At 42.0% G+C, this 21,475-nt stretch overlaps 3 protein-coding genes and 1 long non-coding RNA gene across 11 annotated transcripts in view; 2 read left to right on the top strand and 2 right to left on the bottom strand.

The window, feature by feature from the left end:
- Positions 1-10,975, top strand: part of LOC111844404 (brain-enriched guanylate kinase-associated protein-like) — a 31,038-nt gene extending 20,063 nt beyond the window's left edge. For all 8 annotated transcript variants that reach the window (XM_023812865.2, XM_023812866.2, XM_072702977.1 and 5 more), the window contains 3 exons: positions 3,755-3,862; positions 6,814-6,897; positions 7,531-10,975. In XM_023812865.2, the coding sequence (XP_023668633.1) occupies positions 3,755-3,862; positions 6,814-6,897; positions 7,531-8,913 (1,575 nt within the window). In that variant the 3' untranslated portion in view covers positions 8,914-10,975. The remainder of the gene's footprint in view (positions 1-3,754; positions 3,863-6,813; positions 6,898-7,530) is intronic.
- A 3,727-nt stretch (positions 10,976-14,702) lies between these two features.
- On the top strand, positions 14,703-17,495 carry LOC111844434 (uncharacterized). The gene is made up of 3 exons (XR_002838384.2): positions 14,703-14,798; positions 15,877-16,163; positions 16,270-17,495. It is a non-coding gene; the product is annotated as an uncharacterized lncRNA (long non-coding RNA).
- Positions 17,496-18,194: 699 nt separating this feature from the next.
- On the bottom strand, positions 18,195-19,278 carry LOC111844413 (histone H3-like). The gene has a single exon (XM_023812882.2). The coding sequence runs from the start codon at positions 19,275-19,277 to the stop codon at positions 18,867-18,869; it is 411 nt and encodes a 136-aa protein (XP_023668650.2). The 5' UTR covers position 19,278; the 3' UTR covers positions 18,195-18,866.
- A 1,121-nt stretch (positions 19,279-20,399) lies between these two features.
- Positions 20,400-20,854, bottom strand: LOC111844453 (histone H2A-like). The gene has a single exon (XM_023812937.2). It carries the CDS (start codon positions 20,845-20,847, stop codon positions 20,461-20,463), a length of 387 nt encoding a protein of 128 aa, XP_023668705.1. The 5' UTR covers positions 20,848-20,854; the 3' UTR covers positions 20,400-20,460.
- Between the last annotated feature and the right edge of the window lie 621 nt (positions 20,855-21,475).

The following is a 21,475-nucleotide window of genomic DNA, read 5'->3' as shown; positions in this document are numbered from 1 at the left end:
GTTGGGGCTCATGATGCCAAACACCCACACGCTTCACGTTTCACACCCGACCAAAATGAAAACTTCCTATAGCAGTTGTTTAGAAAGCTCCCCGTTTCACTTTGCATTATAGGTGCTAAAGAGTTTCCTAATATTACAGACTTCCAGCATGACCTCACATGCTGCATGGAGAATGTTATCACTGGAAAATTGGTGTTTTTGTTTCCATCAACTTACCATAAATCCATCCACCCACCCACCCATTCATCCTACCACCCTCCCATCCATCCATCCATCCATCATCCATCCTCCCACACACTCATCCATCCATCCATCCATCCTCCCACCTCCCACACACTCATCCATCCATCCTCCCACACACTCATCCATCCATCCATCCATCCATCCTCCCACCTCCCACACACTCATCCATCCATCCATCCATCCATCCTCCCACCTCCCACACACCCATCCATCCATCCATCCATCCATCCATCATTTTCCATACCCAGTATCCAGCACCTGGTTGTGCCGTAAATTGTATCACTTTGTATCATTTATATCCTTCCACTGACATCACTCTGATTAGAATTAAAAAAAAAAAAAAAAAAACAGTCTCCATGGGATGCATTTGCAGACTGTCTCTAGGTTACCAGGCATGACTGTTGTAATGATCAAATAAATAGATTTCCAATTGCAACGTAAACATATTCCTTCACATTTATCAGCAACATAAAACTGATCTGGAGACTGTGGGAATTTTATTTGGATTTCTCAGTAAACTGGTGATGCTGTTGGGCCATTAGCCATTTATGCATAAAACTCTAAGTTACTCTGGATAAGTATATACGCCTCTTTTAGAGACAAACAAATAGTTAAAAGTTGAGTTAGGAAATAAAACCTGGTGAAAAATTTTAGTGGTTCATGAAGCCAAGTAATTGCATATTCCTCAACATGACAATAACTACGAAAAATCAATTTAAAGGTTAAAACACTGTTATGGTTCAGTAGGGGTTGTCTGGAATGTTTTATGCAGCTTCAAAAAATAGCAAAAAGCTGTGTGTTTGTGTGGGAGAGTGGCAGAGAGACACATTAGGTCAGTCTTATCCATTCCAACCCCTGGCAGACAATCAGAAACTGCGGCCCTACTACTTATGCAGTGTTGGTACTTAATGTGGCTGAAGATACAATACACACTTCAATGGGGCTGAGGTGTCAGGCTTGCAGTAAGTGCAGAATCAGTGCAGCCCTGTCTCACACCTTTGATTCACTAAGATCCGCTGTCATATTATCCAAAAACCATCCATCAGCTCAAGCATTTTGCTTATTCATGACACAAAGGATGTGCTTCTTCATGATTCTGCAGGCAATGATTTGCATGAAAAAATACAAAAGCATCCAGTATTCACAAGAATCCATAATCAAGAGATGGCAGATGTATGCAGATTGTTCTACCTTTGAGGGACAACAAACATGAAAGGAGTTAGACTTATTTTGGCACAGAGGACGCATCTCCAGGGGCTGTTTACTTGCTGGCTGAATGAGGCAAGACCAGTCTTGATGAGGCTCAGTGGAAGTGGGGGCTGTATCATTAATGACCCCAAAAGCTTGATGTGAGAACCTGTGATGAGCCAATGGAGGAAAAATGCGGAGGCGTGTAACAAAAGAGCATTTTGGCCACATGAAAATCAGACATGCTGCTGCATTTTAAATCATCACAGAATGAGCTAGTTACCTTATCAGTATGGAGTTGCAATAGTCAAGTCATGAAATGACAAGTGCCTGTACTTGGAACTGAGCTGCATACTCTGGCAAATAAGGCCCGGTAGGATGAATACACAAGACAGGGAGATAACTATAATGTGGTGGCTATCGTCACACCATGGTTCCTGGCAGACCTTGATGGAGACCACCCTGATGACCTAAGTATAATGACCGTGTGGAGGATGGTAGAGATGGCAGAAAAGAGAATAAGCTGAAGGTGATGGTCCCTCATCCAGGCCGCAGTGTTGGTGAGGCATGTGGAGATGTGAGCAGAGATGTGAGCAGAGATGTGAGCAGAGATGGCGCTGTCCTCAGGAGGGAAAGTCTCGAATTTGAATGAACTGTCCGGCATAGCAATGAGTATCTGAATTGTAATTCAACAGTTTGGGCAGCGTAGTACTTTGAAGGAACACGAACCCTGTCCTGGAGATACTGTGGATGCTGTGAGCAGCCTGGTACAGTTGGTGGTTAGGAGTGGAGGAGACAAGAACTTTTTCTGTAGAATATGCAACTTACTGTCACTCCGATCTAATTGGATCTTAGAGTGCTATTGCAAGCAGCAGCTGGTTACATGACACATCATTCTTTTTAGTCATGACCTTAAAAGCCCTCTAGGTGCAAAAGAAGAAAAGAAAACATAAAGGTTATAAAATATTCTAGCTATATTTTGCTAGAATGTCGTAAAATTTATGCTGAATCCAGTGTGAATTAATGAGTCTGTTACCATGGAGACTATGAGGTCTGTTTTGCAGTAATTAGCTTGATTGCTTTAGTGGCCCTTTTGAAGTCCCAGCTCTATCACAGGCTGCCCCCTTTGGGCCATCATCAGTGGTGTCAATATGGAAAATGCTGCTGCAGGAAGTGACACATCTTCCCACTCAGTGTTTCTGGTTAGAGGCAATAATATATACTTTGCATGTAGCATGAGGAAATGTTAGGTTCCACTAGCATAAACCTAAGTACATTTTATAGATGTACTAGAATATCTAGTGGGCATTGCATTGGTGTGTGGTTCAGTGGGTTGGATGGTTGCTGGTTTGAATCCTAGCCTTGGTGGAATAGTCACATTTCTGATGAGTCCTAGAATAAGGCCCTTAATCGCTGGAAAGTGCTCCAATGGTGATGAATGAATGTCCTGACCGTGTGTGTGTGTGTGTGTGTGTGTCTGTGGGAAGTGGAGCACAAGGTGGAAAGTGTAAGAAGCAGCGTTCCAAGGTACCTCTGCAAATGGCAAACAAAGGATGTCTGCATCTTATTCATTACAATGCGCAAGTTATTGTGGAGAGTCAACACAACTTTGGAAAAAAGTCATAATCAATGAATGATACATACAGACACAATAGCGGACAGCAAATGTACTACAACAGTTACTTACATTGATCAGTATTATCATGTCAATACTCATAAAATAATAAAGAAATTGCAGGTGGATTGAGGATTTTATAAGATCCCATGGCATTTTCTTCAGTAGTACTATTGGAATTTAATGCTAATAGGAAGTTGCTCACCAGTGTGTTGGGCGCAGAGGACAGACTGAATGCAGGTGTAAATTAGAGCTTGATGGTGAGGTTAGAGAAGCATTTCACTATCAATGGCTGGTATTGCTAATGCTGACGCTAATTATACTGTATCACAATGCCACAATCCATCCAGTGACAGAATCATAGCAAGCCGATTTTCAACATGCACTCTTTCTCGGATGCAGCTTTGCAACACAAAGGCTCAATTAACCTGCCAGCCTTTACACAGGAGAGAACATCACTATCTTTCACAATGATTAGGATGTGAGAAGTGAGTTGGTCTTCCCTTTTTTCATGTGTTTTGATGATGAGTCATTTTTCACCAAGATCTATAGTCCAAAACATGTTTCAAATGTTCACATAGGCCAAGTTTATTCCTTGAAGAATGTTTGTTCTGTGTTGTGCTTGTTCTGCTATGACATTTGCGGCTCGTCCTTTGCATGAATGTCACACCTTTCCCTTCACTCTGCTGCCCCTTGCTTCATCTGCAGTCTCAGCACCATGATGACGAGAAAAGAGCCCTCAGTCGCGAGATCGTCATCCTCAACAACCATCTCATGGAGGCTAAGATGACCATCCAAAAGCTCCGTGAGGACAATGTAAGTCTGCCAGCGTTTTGGTTGCACTGGATGTGAGAGGGCATGGACCCCCAATAAGCTGTGAGATAGACAGCTGCACTCTGGGTGATTTTTAGAGGATCACCAGTCACCGGTAACTTCAAACACGTCGGGTGATGGATTTGTCAACAAGGTGGATGCTGCTGAACTTAAAGGGAAGCTGTAAGCTGTTCAACATTTGGTGTGATGTAACTCAGCTCTGCCACTGTTATCTGTTCGACGCTGCTGATTGGGCAATAATTTTTAAATATTAATGGATTTCAAACCTAAATATTACATTTTTAAGTACAGCAAACTAAAAAGATTAGTACTTTAAGAAATGCAAAGATTCTTTCAAACAGAATCATTAATTAACAAATAAGTATGAATTAATTGAGTTTAACCTACCCTGATGTCTTGCCTTCTAAGTAGCTCAATGTCTATGCAATAAACATCATTTTACACATTTCAAATTCAAATGCACTTATCTTCATTTAATAAGAATTAAAAATAATGTACTAATTAGCGAGCTAATTATGCCATGTCAGCTGCGGTAGCATCTGCTGTGCCTGACAGAAAGGCAAAGTGGATGGTTTGCAGGGGGCTTGGATGTTCCACTGGCCTCTGTGTGACTCTCCTTAACATTTGGGCTCCGCATCAGTAGTGACACACAGCACAGCTGCTCCGTCGTGCGACCCGCTCTCACTCTCACTCTTCTTTCACACCTTCCATGCAGTTGATATCACTGTCAGAGGAAAGCCTGACATTTAGCTTTTTTTTATTGTTTTATTTTCCATGGCTTTCTCATTAGGCCATTTATTTTTCAGCAACGTTTGTAATGTATTTCTAGACGAACTCCCACGTTTACCAAAATTGCCTTCTGAGGAAATGCCTGCCCACAACACAGAGCCCAGCAGTAAACAGCTCTGGCCTGGTTAGCGCTGAGTTGGTGTAACGTTGCCGCTCAGCCTGTAAGTGGCAGCTAATCCCGGCCCAGACCCTCGCTCTGCCCACGGGATTGTTAACATGCCAGAAGCTGTTAGCTGCGGGATAAACACTTAAAGGTATGACTCACATTCTAGCGTTCGCTTGTAAGCACGACTCCCCAACACAATGACGAGAGATTTTTAAGCACTTCAGTGTATCTAGTATTGTGCAGGCTGTTTTGCTATGTACTAAATATACTTGGACACTGCAGCAAAGTCTGTTATACACCATCTGCAAACATTTAATACAGAGTCTTCCACAACTTCAAATCCACAATAAAATAAGTTATCTAATTTATGCCTGATATGAGTTTATATGCACTTGTGTAAATGACAAATCAAGGATCATTTCCTCACTGCAAATACAAGATACAATCAATAATTAATTGTAGTAAAGGACAGAAAATACATTACAGAATAGTGAAAATATAACTGCATGGCATCAAAAAGACTGTGATAAATGTATTCCTAATTCGGTGTAAGTGGACCAGAGGGTCCCCCTTGACTGAAACTTTGCTTTGATCTGTTCCCCTGGTTTGCCTGGGATTGTGAAGACTGTCCATCTTTCTTATTAATTTGGCCCACAGATGGTTGTAATTCAGCAGGTCTTTGTATAATTTATACATCATATATAAAGAGTTGTGAAACTGTAGAAAGACCCATTGGAAGCACAGGAGACATTAAAACTGAAACTCTGCTCCCATTTGATTCAAGCACACTAAGCAGATCTTCACAGAGGCATTCACTCTTTATATAAGCACTCACTTCACAGAGGCACTCACTCTTTATAGAGGCATTCACTCTTCATAGAGACACTCTTTATAGAGGTGCTCATACTTCATTGAGGCATTCACACTTCATAGAGGCACTCATTCTTCATAGAGACACTCACTCTTCATTGAGGCATTCACTCTTCATTTAAGCATTCACACTTCATAGATACACTCACACTTCATAGATACACTCACTCTTCATAGAGACACTCACTCTTCATTGAAGCGCTCTTCATTGAGGCACTCATACTTCATTGAGGCATTCACTCTTCATAGAGACACTCACTCTTCATTGAGGCATTCACTCTTCATTTAAGCATTCACACTTCATAGATACACTCACTCTTCATAGAGACACTCACTCTTCATTGAAGCGCTCTTCATTGAGGCACTCATACTTCATTGAGGCATTCACTCTTCATAGAGACACTCACTCTTCATTGAGGCATTCACTCTTCATTTAAGCATTCACACTTCATAGATACACTCACTCTTCATAGAGACACTCACTCTTCATTGAAGCGCTCTTCATTGAGGCACTCATACTTCATTGAGGCATTCACTCTTCATTTAAGCATTCACACTTCATAGATACACTCACTCTTCATAGAGACACTCACTCTTCATTGAAGCGCTCTTCATTGAGGCACTCATACTTCATTGAGGCATTCACTCTTCATAGAGGCACTCACTCTTCATTGAGACACTTACTCTTCATTGAGGTGCTCATACTTCATTGAGGCAGTCACTCTTCACAGAGGAATTCATTCTTTCATTCACTCTTCCTCAGCACATAGTAATGAACTCCATTATAAAAACCTGCATACAGTCTGTTTCATATACCTTCATTGATTTTAGTGTCTTAACTTTCTTCACATAAACACTTCTATTATCTGTTTGATGCAGTGCAGTTCATTGATATATCTGAATGCTTCTTTGTTTCAGACAAGGCTTGAATGTTTGTTTCTGGTATATTATGTTGTGGATGATGTATAATACTGTAGGGCCCAAATTTCCTCTTTCCAGTGCAATGTATATGTTCTGGGTGCACACAATTATCTTAAATTATATTACAATTGTATTTTACATTTCAATGTAAAAAATATACTTTATAATACACAAAGGCCATGTGGAAGTGGTGGCACTCGAGCTGCCAGCCTGCACTCACACTGACGGCAAACTGTCCTCCCCTCAGGACCTGTACAGGAAGGACTGTAACCTGGCTGCACAGCTGCTGCAATGCAACAAGTCTCACTACCGAGCCCACGAGCTTTCGGAGGTACCTGCGCTAATGCTAATGCTAATGCTGTGGCATGTTTTTATGACAGTAGTAAATATCAAATGTAATGAAGTGGTATCAGTGAAATGCTCAGTGTCCTCACCCCTCTAGCACATGGGTTTCTATCCTGCCGATTACCCCCGTCACAGTGAATGCTGTCAAAGAACTAAAAATGCCAAAAGTGTTGTATTTAGTTAATTTGGTTACTTATGGTTAAGGTTAGGGCTGGGAGGGGGCTAAGGCTGTCATTGGTGGGATTAGGGTTTTGCTTATGGCTGCCACCCATCACTTATAATACAAGATCGTCCCACACTGAAAAATTAACTGTTGCGTCCCATATTATAGGAGATGATCCCGTATTATAACCCTAGTTACGCTTAAGTTAAGTTTGAATGTGTTTCCTCTGCTTTTCTCCAACATTCCAAAAGTAAATGCTTAGGCAAATGTGCAGCATTGTTTGTCTGCATGTGTGTGACCTGCGATGGACTTGCATCTACTCCCTCAAGGGTTTCCCAGGGTCTGAAGGGTCACCCTGACCCTAGACTAGATAAATGCAATGGATTATGGGTGGCTGTTTAAGAGAATGTAACAGTAAGGCATGCCAGCCTCTTGCTGCCCTGTCCCTTTGCCCAGCTCCCTGCAGAGTTCCAAGAGCGTGTCAACTTGCAGATGGAGGCGTCCCCCCTCCGCCACTCACCCTACTCCGACTCGGTGCCCACCTCCGTCATCGCTAAAGTGCTGGAGAAGCCAGAACCCGGCGTGGCCTCCAGGGCTGCCAGCCCCATGCCCCCCATGCCCCCCGAGCTGCCCCGCCTGCCCGGCAGCCCGGTGAGCAGTGAGCGCCTCACCCTGCGCATGGTCTACAGGTCGGACGTGTATAGCAGCGACACAGCGCTCTACTGCTCCGATGAGCATGAGCACCAGGAGCTCTGCCAGAGCATGGAGCTGCACGAGCACCAGGAGCTCTGCCAGAGCATGGAGCTGCACGAGCGGGAGTCCAGCCCCTTCCAGGCCCACAACTCCACCGACAGCAACCCTGAGGAGGAGGCTCTCCTCCACTCCAGCTTTTCCCAGGAGCCATTTCTGGAGTTTGCCGGCTCGCTGCCGCCGTCCAGCTCCTACTCCAGTTTCAGTGGTGCTTCGGACGAGAAGCCCCGCCCCCCCAGCAGCAACCTGTCCTCCCCCCAGCAGGCCGCATACATGGAATGGCGGGATGGCGACTATGAGCACAAGAGCAACTCGTCCTACGAGAAGGACAGCCCCGGCTTTACTGAGTCGCACAGTTTCCAGCAGGTGGCTCACGCTTACCAGAACAGCAGCTCACCGGCGACGGTGCCGGACTCCCCGCTGCACATGCGTGCTGCCTCTGCCTGCTTCGGCGAGCCCTTTCCCGCTCGCCGCATCCCATCCTCCTACAGCGTGGGCTCTTACAGGCGGTATCGGGATCCCCGTGGCACTACTCATGACCCCAGTGATGAGCTGGGTGTCCGCTGGAGGCAGCTGAGTGTGGAGGACCTGAACGCCTACTCCTATGCCAGCACCGGGCGCGTTTCGCCTTACAGTTTCTCAGAACAGCACTACGTGGTGCGACCCGGGAAGGTGAAGCTGGGCCCCCTCTACAGCAGTCTGCAAGAGAGCGGCAACGTCTACAGCAACGTGCCAGAACCCGAGCCGGCTGCCTCCAGCCCGAGTCCGGAGCACGACCCCACCCTGTCTGAGCAGGAGCACCTGTACCTCGTCAAGGAAGATGACCTTTTCGACTCAGGAAGCCCCAAGGACGAGGAGAACATGGCAGGCAGCATGAAGGAGTATGTACACATCAGTCCCAACAGCTCCAACGAGTCCCTAAACCCGAGGGCGCTGGAGGTTCGCGAGCTGCAGCCCTACCCGGTGGAGAGGCAGAGCCCGGCCCTGCTCAGCCAGTCTCTGCCACAGTATCAGCAGTTCGGAAGCCTGGGACTCTCCAGGAAAGACAGCCTGACCAAGGCCCAGCTGTATGGGACACTGATGAACTGAAAGCCTGCTTCCCTGGGCTCTGCTGTCATGCGTCTCTTCTGCTCTGAACTTTGGGTCCAGTAGTAGGTGAGCTGACTGAGCATCCCAGCTGATTACTGCAGGGATTCTGTAAGTGACAGGAAATGTTTTAGTTTAAATGCCATTAAAAGTTATAGAACAATATTTATCAATACAGAGAAGAACTATACCTTTTTAAACATTTTACTGAATTGCAGAAATGCAACTTTATAGAGAGCTCAGTGAGGCACTATCAGTATTGGAATTAGTTTTCTAGATTTCACTCATTCATTCTTCTAATTTAAATTATGTTATATTGACCCAGGTCATTTCAATATATTAGTTATGGTAAATCTATACTTACCTATTCATTTCAAAAGCAATATACATCGGTGCACCTCTATAACTATGGTAATGGTAAATGAGCTACAATACACTACATCTACACTACACTACAATACATCTGGCATGACTTTACAAATCATTCAAATTCTTCAGCTTGGTTTTTACTATCGTACATTTTTTGATGTACTTAATTTGAAGCTGATTGTTAGAAAGTTAAATATTATTTTCCATGTTCAGTTATTGTTATTCTTTTTCATTTTTACATATGACCTAAAGATGGATTTATTTGATGTTAAAATGCACATCAGTGGCCTTGGATCTATGTAAGACCTGAAGGGACCAGTTTTGCCAAAATGGCAAAGGACCCTCTAAGGGGATATTTGCAGCTTGGTTTGTCTGGGATGACAGAACATTCAGACTGTTCCTGGTTCTTCTCTTTAGAATGATCTTATATGGGCTACTCTAATCTCAAATTATTGAAAATAGAGAATCCCCCTATTCATTTTCTAACAATAAATTACCACCTTGAGAGATTTGTTTTTTAATGGCTTTGAGAGATCTATTTGTTAGCCAACTAATAAATAGTGACATTTCTGAGTGCTTTTTTTCTCACGGTGCGTTTAGCCAGGCAGTCAGGGGCAGTTACAGCCCGCATTGGGTGGCCTGAGAGCAGAGAAGCATATTCTGTTGTTGTATAATGAAATAACAGTTCTGGTTTTGTACACTAGCACAGTGTGTGTGCGGCTGTTTTGATGCTCTTTGGTCTGACCCGAGCCCCCCTCCCCATCACCCCACTCTGCCTCAGGTTTCACCCCGTATCCCTTTGGAACATCCAGCACTGTTTACGTTGACTTTTCTCAGCATGTTTATACATTTTTACAGTGTTTCTTTGCTAATAAAGAGTGATGGCAGACCGTACATTTACAGACCCTCTGAAATTACTAATGCGTTTGCTAAACATCATTTGGAAAGAATACTTGAACATGCTTCATTTTGGAAAACAGGATCACTCGATGTGCACTTGATCAAAGATGCTTTTTGAGGGATACAGTCAGACCTGAAGAATCAACATGAAGCATGTGTGTCACCTTCCTGCAGTCCTTCAGACATACATAAACTTCCATTGGATTTCGTATTATGACCAGGATGAATGCAAAAAGTGACCTTGACATTGAACATAGTGTAATTGTAAATAATCAAAGTGCACTGAAATGCCACTAGATTAAAAAAGTTCATGTTGTGTCTAATGAATTTTATGGTAACACTTTACTTGACGGGGCACAAATGATGTAGTATTATACTTTTACTTACATATTAATTAACCACAAACTAAGTATTAGTTACATACTAATCTCATGTTAATTCATCATTAATTGTGACGCATATTTTATCTCAGTTTCTATATTTGTAAGTATATCTGTTAATTATGCAAACCATTGTGAACTACTGAAGGAAGTACTGAAGGAACAAGTCATGAATAAAACAAATGAAATACTGATCTCATGTTTGTTCATCATTAATGAATGGTGATGCTTCTTTTATCTCAAGTAGCAAGTATATTAATACTTCAGTAATAATTTGTACTTCAGTAGTAACTGAGTTATTACTAAGTATCTATACCCTGTCAAGTATAGTGTCACCAATTTTATTATTCTGCTGGTATTGGTTTTGTAAAGTCACGGGGAAAAAATGTGTAAATAAAGACTGACCTGCAACCTGACCTACAAATAGCCAGAAACATTCTGTTGTGTGTATAAACCAATATATTTCTATGGTTGTATATACATATAACCCCTCTAAAAACCCCATGGTCTGTATGTTCTTTAACCAGAGGCAGTACAGACACATGTATGTTTTCTTCTTTCTCCCTCTGCAGGGATGCAGATATTTGATTGGCTTGTGAGGCATTTATCTTGGATCTTTGCTGGTAGAACCTGGAGACAGACAGCATACAGCCTGCCATAGCTCAACATAAAATAGCATCCAATGGTGAATGTCTGCCTATACAGAAGCCAGACTCAGACGAATCATGTCTGCTTTCACAGAAGTCAGAGAGTGATGCAATTCACGGCAACAGCACTGAGCTATCAGTGCTTCTACGTGTATTTTACGTTGCAAAATAAGAAATAAGGCAAAAATGGCAAAATGCAAACATATAATAATCAGTGGTTTTATCTGTATCTAAAGCATGATCAAAGTATCAACAAAACTTAGGCGGTTCAGAAATTCCAGATTAAATTATCAGCATCATAAAAAGTCAATTCATTCATAATTCCAGTACATTCCCAACTTTACTATGCATTTTACCCCAGAGTTATAATGAAAAAAGCACATTCATTAATTCATCCTTACTAGGCGAAAAAATAAGCGTCTAGCCACAAACTGGCAGCACTTTTTTACAGTGATTCATTATAGTTTCTGTATCTGAGAGATAAAAATCGTTCGAGTGCCTAAGGGACTAGACACATTCTAAGTGTCACTGGTCTAGGTGAGAAGAACGACTTTCTCTCAATCCTCAGAGGCCGAGATTTTTTTTTCGGTACAATGTTAATGCAAAATCTCTCAGGCTGGAAAAAAATCTCTAGTCAGACCCTAAAATTTAAACTGCTTGCTGACTAAACAGAAGAAAATATTTATGTTGCTCAAAATATAACAATGACGATGATGTGTAGTTTTGTATGAGATTAAAACTAGAAACCGTGAACTGGATGGAGTTAAATAACAAAACTGTTGAAGAGGCATGGGAATTTTTTAAAAGCACATTATTGCAAGTACAAGAGGACTTCATACCTGTTTCTAGCAAGAATAAATCTAGGAAATTGCAACCTAGGTGGTTTAATAGGGACATAAAGTATAAAGTAAGGAGGAAAAGGGCTTTGTTCCAGAGATGGAAAATAACTGATGATGACATAATAAAGCAAGAGTATCTAAATCTACAGGCTGAATTAAAAAATGACATTAGACGAGATAAAAGGAATGTCGAAAGGAAGATCGCATTGGAGGCTAAGGATGACGTTAAAAGTTTCTTCCAGTATTTTAACTCTAAAAGAGCTCTAAAAGCTGAAATTACTAATCTGCAGGATAGTAAGGGTCTTATAATTGAAAACGACATTGACATAGTAAATGAGTTCAATGATAGTTTTGCACGGGTATTCACTGTCGAGGACACTAGTAACTTACCAGTTCTTATTACTAATTCAACATCGTCTATAACTAATATATATATAACTGAAGCTGATGTTTTGCAAAGCCTAGCTAAGCTCAAAATAAATAAATCACAGGGCCCTGATGGCATCTTACCTATAGTGTTAAAAGAGATGAGGGATATTATTTGCCGACCCTTAACATTACTGTTTCAAAAATCCTTATCTGAAGGTGTGGTACCTTCTGATTGGAAGCATGCCAACATAACGCCCATTTTCAAAAAAGGGGATAGAAGTAATTTGTCAAACTATAGGCCAATCAGTCTAACTTGTATAACTGGTAAAGTTATGGAGGCTATAATCAAAGAGAAAATGGTAGATTACCTGGACTCAAATAACATTTTGAGGGATAGCCAGCATGGATTTAGGAGAGGTAGATCCTGTTTAACAAATCTGTTGGAGTTTTTTGAGGAAGCTACTCAGGAAGTTGATGATAAGAAGGCCTATGATGTCATCTATTTAGATTTCCAAAAGGCTTTTGATGTTGTTCCCCACAAGAGGCTCTCACTTAAACTCAAAGCGACAGGTATTTTAGGAACTGTAGCGACTTGGATTGATAACTGGTTAACGGATAGGAAGCAGCGAGTAGTTATAAGAGGCTCGATGTCACAGTGGGCCTGCGTTCATAGTGGGGTACCGCAGGGTTCAATTTTAGGACCACTTTTGTTCCTAATTTACATAAATGATATAGACACCAATATACAGGTTTGGATGCTGTTCAACCGAATAGTTACTTCAGCATTAGTTCAAATACAAGAACTCGTGGCCATAGGTGGAAATTAGCGGGAGAACATTTCAAACTGGATTTAAGGAAGCACTTCTTTACACAGCGTGTAGTCAGAGTATGGAATAGTCTTCCTGATAACGTAGTGCAAGCTGAATCCTTGGGTTCCTTTAAATCAGAGCTAGATAAGATTTTAACAACTCTGAGCTATTAGTTAAGTTCTCCCCAAGCGAGCTCGATGGGCCGAATGGCCTCCTCTCGTTTGTATAGTTCTTATGTTCTTATGTTCTTATATACAGTAAACTGGTGAAATTTGCAGATGACACCAAGGTGGGTGGTGTAGCAGATACTGAACTAGCGGCTCAGCAGCTACAGCGGGATCTTAATTTAATTAGTGACTGGGCTGACACCATAGGTGGAAATTAGCGGGAGAACATTTCAAACTGGATTTAAGGAAGCACTTCTTTACACAGCGTGTAGTCAGAGTATGGAATAGTCTTCCTGATAACGTAGTGCAAGCTGAATCCTTGGGTTCCTTTAAATCAGAGCTAGATAAGATTTTAACAACTCTGAGCTATTAGTTAAGTTCTCCCCAAGCGAGCTCGATGGGCCGAATGGCCTCCTCTCGTTTGTATAGTTCTTATGTTCTTATGTTCTTATGTTCTTATTCCAAGATTAAATTTTCGTTAATGTGGTTTCCAGAACTATGAAAGTGTTTTCACAGAAAGTCCAGGTAATTACAAGAAAACAGGCTCCGAAGAGATGATTAAACCACATTACGAGGAAGAAGCAACTCCAAAAATGAAAGAATAAAGGACTTCAGCAACCACTGTGGCTTTTTTTGCAGTTAGTGATGCTCCCACAAAGAGAATCGAGGCTGCCTCTGAAGTCAGAGAACTGAGAATCCTGAAGGCCGTTGCTATGGTGACAGATGAAGGACCATGCGGCAGCTGTCTAGCAAAAAGTTTCAAAGGTGCCTTGAGAAAAGAGATTCAGAATCACCCCCCCCCCCTCCCGGGTGTGACAGATGCCCCTGTTAACGTGGGTGGTGGGTACTACACACCTACAAGCAAGTGCACCCACTAAGAGAGCCCTACACATTCCCACAGTCCGACGCAGGTCAGAATATGAAATGATTTTCCCAAGATCTACTCACAATCTACGTGACTGTTACATGTGGTCTTCAAGATGTTACACCCCCAATGATCACTATGTATCATATAGGGTAAAACAATAGCATAGAGCATAAAGATATGTGTGTGCTTGTGAGTTAGATGTGCATTTAAAAAGTAACTACGACCCCAATGAATGCAGTGATAGTAGTAACCCTCGAAAAGAGCCGATGTCCAGAGAGCAAGGCTGTGGTGTGATTTAATCTGCCGGAGCTGAGTCACTAGCAGTGGAGTCATGCGAAGATGATTCACAGTCACCAGACATGGAGGTCAGCCGGGGGGGGGGGGGGGGGGGTGCCCTACGGTCCCCCCCCTCCCCCCGTATAATGCTACCTTGCCCATCTGCTGGTCACTGATATTTACACCACGGTTATAAAACAGGATATGATTAGTATTTGGAGAAAAGAGATCTGTGAATCAGACAAAATTCAACTCTGCTTTAATGTAAGTGCCGTGCATATTTTAACTTTCCGTGCATTTTATATTTTTGGAGGCAGTACAAAGTTAATAAAATGATTCACATTCCATTATTTTCTAATAAAATTTAAGAAGCTTGTCTGGCTGATAAAAGCACTGTGTTTACAGTACTGTGGTCTGATCATGCATGTGATAAGTTAATTAATTGAATTACATAATTAAGTGATTAAGTAGATGTCTGGGGAGACCCCGAGGAAAGGTTTCGGAACTGAATCGATGTTCCTCTAGCCATCCAACAAGATACCAGTAATTTTTTGGAGAACAACATAAATTCCTGTTACTTTTTATTGCTCATTTTTGTATCTTTTGCTATATTCTCTGAGCAGTAATACTCACTTATTACCCAGATAAATAGCTTTAAACTTTTACAACCTAAGACTTTTGCACAGAAGTATATTGCCAAAAGTCAGAAGTGGGTTTGTGAGAAACGTAATTTCAATTCCATGTGTGTTCTGTACATGTGGCAGAATTGACAATAAAGCTGACTTTGACTTTGATACACTTCAAAGAAAATGTAGTCAGCATTATCACAAGAAAGACAAATATGAACTATAATCCAACTGATAATAAAGCAACCCCTTACATAAAAGTGCTTCAATATCTATTTCAGCTGTAGGTTTAGAATTTTTTGCTTTAGGATTTTTTTGTCATTATGAGAACACACCGCCCTCTATTGACGAATAAATATAAGTGCATGTTTTGTTATATATACACTTACGATAGTCTTCTCGAGGAAGGACATGCCTGTTTTTGAAGCAGATTTCGTGCATTTCTACCTAGCAGGGTTTCTGTAAAACACTGCATGGTGTCGATCATTTTGTCAAAGTTGTGTTTGCATTTCAAGGTGGCACAAAATCCGCTCCACATGAGCTGACTTTTGACTTGTAGGCGGTCAATATGCCAATTATAGGAACTATTTCAAAAGCCATCGCTCAGATATCTAATTTAGTCATAAAAACATTGTTTTACAAGTTCCAAATGTGTTTCCAGCTCAACCCCAAATACCCATCCACCCATCCTTTCTGTAACCACTTGTCCTGTTCAGGGTCGTGGAGGGTCTGTATCCTCTCTCAGAAGCTACAGGCGCGAGGCAGGGCGCAACCCAGGCAGGATGGGGCGCCGATCCATCTCAGGGCTCAAACTCACACACTCTGTGGGTTTCAGCTGCGGGGGAAAACCAGAGTACCCAGAGAAAACCCCACAACGACACGGGAGAATATGCAAACTCCACACACAGCCATAACAGAGACTTACACCATGGATCCAGAGGTGAGGCGACAGGATCCAGAGGTGAGGCGATAGGATCCAGAGGTGAGGCGACAGGATCCAGAGGTGAGGCGACAGTGCTAACCACTGCACCAACAGACTGCCTCACCCTAAACCTCCCTTTTCCCAAACATCCATCCATCCATTTTCTGTAACCACTTTTCCTATTCAGGGTCATGGAGGGTCCAGAACCTATCCTGGAAACTATGGGTGCAAGGCTGGGAGCAACCCATGATGGGGCGCCAACCCATCACAGGCCATTCTCACACAACATTCACTTACACACGCACACCAATGGACAATTTAACATGTTTTTGGACTGAGGGGGACACTGGAATACCCAGAGGAAACCCCACGACACAGGGAGAACATGCAAACTCCACACACATGGAACCAAGGTGGAGACTCGAACCCTGGTCCCACTGCCAGCAAGCTGCCCTTTCCCAAACATTATTAGTATATTACTAGTGTGATGGATAGATAAATACGGGCCGTTTTATGTATATACGTTATACAGATGTACATATACATATATGTAACCGGGTGGAAATACAGGGAGGAACGTAGTCCCTTTAAGGGAGTGACGCTGCGGAGTGAGGTCATCACTCTGCGTAAAGGGAAAGGGAAGCGTGTTTGGGTTTGGTGGACATGCGGTTACTGAAGAAGAGGGATCCTCATTTGGTCTGAATTATTAGTGAGATATTTGGGGAAATCCCTGGGGTTTATTGTAACCAAGGAGAAATTGGAAGCGTCAGATTTAGGAGGACGTCAGATGAGGGAGGATTGAGCGTGGACGCGGTGGTGGTCTGGCCTGGTGAGCTCAGCAGGTGGTAGTTGCTGGGTGAAGAGAGGTGTTGAGGAAGCCACGTGTGGAGAAACGGCTGATAAAAGGGGACTGTCACTACTGTAATTGTACTGGGGATCTTTTTCATGTTTTCTTTTTTTTATTATTTTCTACTTTCGAACGAGAATAAGGGGTTTATAAAACTTCTGGTTTGCCTGATTTAAGGGTTTTCTTAAATTTGGATTTTTTTACGGAGGGCAAATTGTAATTTTCTTTTCTTTATTTAATAAATGGGATGGTTAAATTGTCCCGGTTCGGTGTCCCTGCATTGAATAAAAGATCCCACATAAAAAGTTGCTTGTTGTTTCGTGGATACTTTACCCGGCAACACACACACACACACATATGTATCTCAAGGCTAAACAACCCTGTGTTGGATAATCATTAGGGAAGATGAATAGTTGTATTTGCAATATGATATATTAACAATTTCGTTTTAAAAGCTCTAAAATTATATAACTGTGATGAAGTATTGGGCAGATATTTTTGTTTTCAAATTGCAATATATTTAACAGTATGTGTGCTTGAAATTATGCCATTGATGTGTTAGCAAGTCAGTGTATACATTTGTGCGATAAGCTCAATAAAGCATGAAAACATTCATTTGCGGTAAGCATTCATTCTATAATCACAGAAGGAACCGTGACAATGGTAAGAGTCACCTTATTTATTTCTACCATTATTTAGAAATTGGAAGGATGACTGATTTTTATATCTGGTGTGGACCCTGCTAATATCTAAGAACCTGTATGGATAAGCACCCCCCTGCTGAATAACTGACTAGACTTCCCTGAGCTGCAAAGGCTTCTCCTCCAATTTTGTCACGCTCCTCTATTCAGAGCTGCTTTAGCTCAGTGATATTTTCAAGCATGAACGCTTCTTTTCAATTGCTGTCACATTCCCCAGCCATTGTGCTGTTATCTTCCTTGTATATATGGAATCACTGTCTTGTTACATTCCCTTGTGGATAGATGCAGAATTAATGATTCCCTCAATAAGGTGCATTGTCAAGGTCCTAAGGCAGCAAAACACCCCCAAACCATCACACCCCCACATTACTCACCACTGGTACACTATTCTTACTGCACCACCACATACAGTATACTGACATTCAGGACAGACCCAGGTACTTTTAAGCAAAGTGAGAACCAGTTTTCATGGTATTTTTTTATTTTAGCAGTGGTTCCTGCCTCCTGTATTTCCAGTTTAATCCATCTTTATTAGAGAAACCATAATCACAGCACAGCCACAAGCCAGTTTAAGAGAGGTTTATTATCCATTGTGTTTTGTGCATTTGGATTTTTTCATGCAATAAGATGCTTCCAATTAGAAATTCCAATTTTCAAATAGGAGTTTCCACTATAAATGACCAACTTCCACAAATTGTCATTCATACCAGGAGGTACATTATCATTACATTCACTTATCATCCTGTTGTCTATCCATCTTGTGTCTATGTTCATTGTCTGCAGGAGCACATGCAAGCAAGCATGTCATTGTACACAGTACTCATACTTGTACACAATAAAAAGAATTGAATTGGAGTTTCTAGTCACTGCAGAGATCTGGGGCAAAGTCATGTGTACCTGGGGCTTGACTTTTTTTTTGGAAAGATTAGATATGGCCCCGAGGTCTCAGACCTAAAATGTTTGTAATTTAAAATTTACACAATAAACCCATCTTACCACAGATTTGTAGTTGTGCACACACACACACACACACACACACACACTAAACGAAAACAATCATGCAAAATAGAAAGTACGTTCACGTTAAGTTTCACTTACAACGGAACCAGCAAGTAACCAACTGAGAACTGTACTAGGTACATTTGCTTTTTTAGGAATATTGAAGTGGCTCTTAAAAGAGCCTTTGGTTTCTCTCCGCACAAACTAGGGAGGGCGGGACCGTCAATGAAAACCAGTTTATGCACGTTCACCACGGATACGGCGAGCCAGCTGAATATCTTTAGGCATGATGGTGACTCGCTTGGCATGAATGGCGCACAGGTTGGTGTCCTCAAACAGACCAACCAGATAGGCCTCACTTGACTCCTGCAGCGCCATAACAGCCGAACTCTGGAAGCGCAGGTCGGTCTTGAAATCCTGAGCGATTTCCCTCACCAGACGCTGGAAGGGCAGCTTGCGGATCAGCAGCTCGGTGGACTTCTGGTAACGCCGGATCTCTCGCAGAGCCACAGTTCCGGGCCTGTATCGATGAGGTTTCTTGACGCCGCCTGTGGCTGGAGCACTTTTACGTGCCGCTTTGGTAGCCAGCTGCTTCCTAGGCGCTTTGCCGCCGGTGGACTTACGCGCGGTCTGCTTGGTTCTCGCCATTGTGACGTTACTCTGCTTTGGTTTTCAAATGGCTCCCAGCTTTATAAAGCGGACACAGACAAGCTGATTGGATGAAATTATTCGGAGCTTCCATTGGTTCGACTGAGACCCCTAGTTCCGCCAAATATTCAAATTACTATTGGTACCCCATCCGTTTCTGCTCTGAAATTATATCGATACTTAAAGCATATTTGGGCAAGCGTTTAAAAACGGAACTGGTTTTTGTAGCATGCATAAAAGCTTACATTTAAAACACTAAGACACTAGATGAACTACTAATCTTAGAGATTAACATGCACACTTAACATACACTACTAATCAGTGATCACGTTGCACTAATAGTTCCTTCAACGAAATCGCTTAATATTGGCTTAGTCGGGGAATCTTTGAGGCCATGGGTTTCCGCAGTTCTCGACCTACAATCCCCACTATGTGGTTGAAGCATGCAAGCGTTGCCGCGCGCACAAACAATAGGCCTATTCATACATGGTCACAACAGTAAATCCAACAAATAAAGTTTTATATAAGCCTAGCGATTAAATAACAATCGTAATTGTTTAATGAAGGTCGGCGCCGATAAAATCTCAGCATAAATAGGTAGATCCAAACTGGATTTAAAGTGCCCTTTGAACGAAATGTACGATTAACCAAGTAAACGAATCATAAAAAAAAATCAATTTTAAGTTAAAACATTTAAATGAGATTTAAAACTTTTTGCTGTTCGTGGAATTTCAGTTTTAATAGTTAATTTATTTTCTATGATCAAACACCAATAGTAATTATTTTTAAAAAGTGAATGAAACCACACTATTAACAGAAGCATGATGCAGACATAACATTGTTGAGCATACTGCAACACTGAAGCAACAATAGTCAAAATTATGAACGCATGTAAAATGAAATATTAGCTAAATGTCAACGTCATATACTAAAAAAAAATCTGTTACTTGTTTGCATTTCGGATAGGTGACCCTTATATAAAGCGCGAGATATCGTTGAGGAAGATGTATGCATATCTTGTTGGCCAAAGACGCAACACGCATATTGCGAAACGACATTTAGCATTTTTACGTTATAGTGGGGGGGAAATGGTTAGTCATGTATTCGAGTTTGCCACTTTTAAACATGGGTAGATGGTTCTTAAAAGAACCTTTGAGTTATGCCGTCAAACAGATCCGATTGTCTACTTGGTCTTAGCCGGCTTCTCAGTCTTCTTGGGCAGCAGCACAGCCTGGATGTTGGGCAGCACGCCGCCCTGTGCGATAGTCACGCCGCCCAGCAGTTTGTTCAGCTCTTCGTCGTTACGAACGGCAAGCTGCAAGTGACGAGGAATGATGCGCGTCTTCTTGTTGTCGCGGGCAGCGTTACCAGCCAACTCCAGGATTTCAGCAGTGAGATACTCTAGCACAGCAGCCAAATAGACCGGAGCTCCAGCACCAACTCGCTCAGCGTAGTTACCTTTGCGGAGCAGCCTGTGGACACGGCCAACAGGGAACTGCAAGCCAGCCCTGGAAGAACGAGTCTTGGCCTTAGCCCTAGTTTTGCCACCGGTTTTACCTCTTCCGCTCATCTTAGGTTTTGTGTTCTGCTTATACAGGGAAAAGCTCAGTGAATACCGTACTTATAGAGAAATAGTGTGTTGTGATTGGTCACAACTCTAAATGTATTTCGTCCAATCATCTGAAAGAACTGGGGCAGCCAATAATAAACGTTGCTAAAATAGTGTGGCGTTATATGGAAGTATTGCTGATAGAAGATATGATGGTTATAATGTATCTAAGTACAATCACTTTTAATATTTACCACCCCCCTGAAATAATCTTCTAATAATTAATGCTTTATAATAATAAAATAATAATACTAACACATATTCTACTGCTTCGTATTGCAGAAGTCTTAAAACAATTCAGCCAAGACATCAGCTTTACTTAAGTATTCAAATTACTTGTGTTGCCTTTATTGATTCATGACAAGATAAAAATCTTTTGCTTTTTCTTGAAGATGGTAGATGGTTAATGTAAAAGATTCTTTATCGCAAAGATTAGATCGATTTAAGTTGTCTTTTTGGGGTGCGTGTATTTTTCGCATTGCTAGGCCTGGGTTTAGCGACTACTTTTGCGTTCTTTGGGCTCCTGCTGACCTCCTTCGCTGCCCAGGCTCTTCACCATCTTCAAGCTGTTACTATGTTTGTGAAGGCC

This window comes from Paramormyrops kingsleyae, chromosome 19, assembly GCF_048594095.1.
Source record: "Paramormyrops kingsleyae isolate MSU_618 chromosome 19, PKINGS_0.4, whole genome shotgun sequence".
NCBI classification, from domain to species: domain Eukaryota; kingdom Metazoa; phylum Chordata; class Actinopteri; order Osteoglossiformes; family Mormyridae; genus Paramormyrops; species Paramormyrops kingsleyae.
Note: the sequence above shows the minus strand (reverse complement) of the source record. Positions and strands in the feature narration are given on the sequence as shown.

Bases quoted from the DNA above. Each gene is read 5' to 3' on its own strand.
- LOC111844413 (XM_023812882.2), bottom strand. From the start codon at position 19,277: ATGGCGAGAACCAAGCAGACCGCGCGTAAGTCCACCGGCGGCAAAGCG.
- LOC111844453 (XM_023812937.2), bottom strand. From the start codon at position 20,847: ATGAGCGGAAGAGGTAAAACCGGTGGCAAAACTAGGGCTAAGGCCAAG.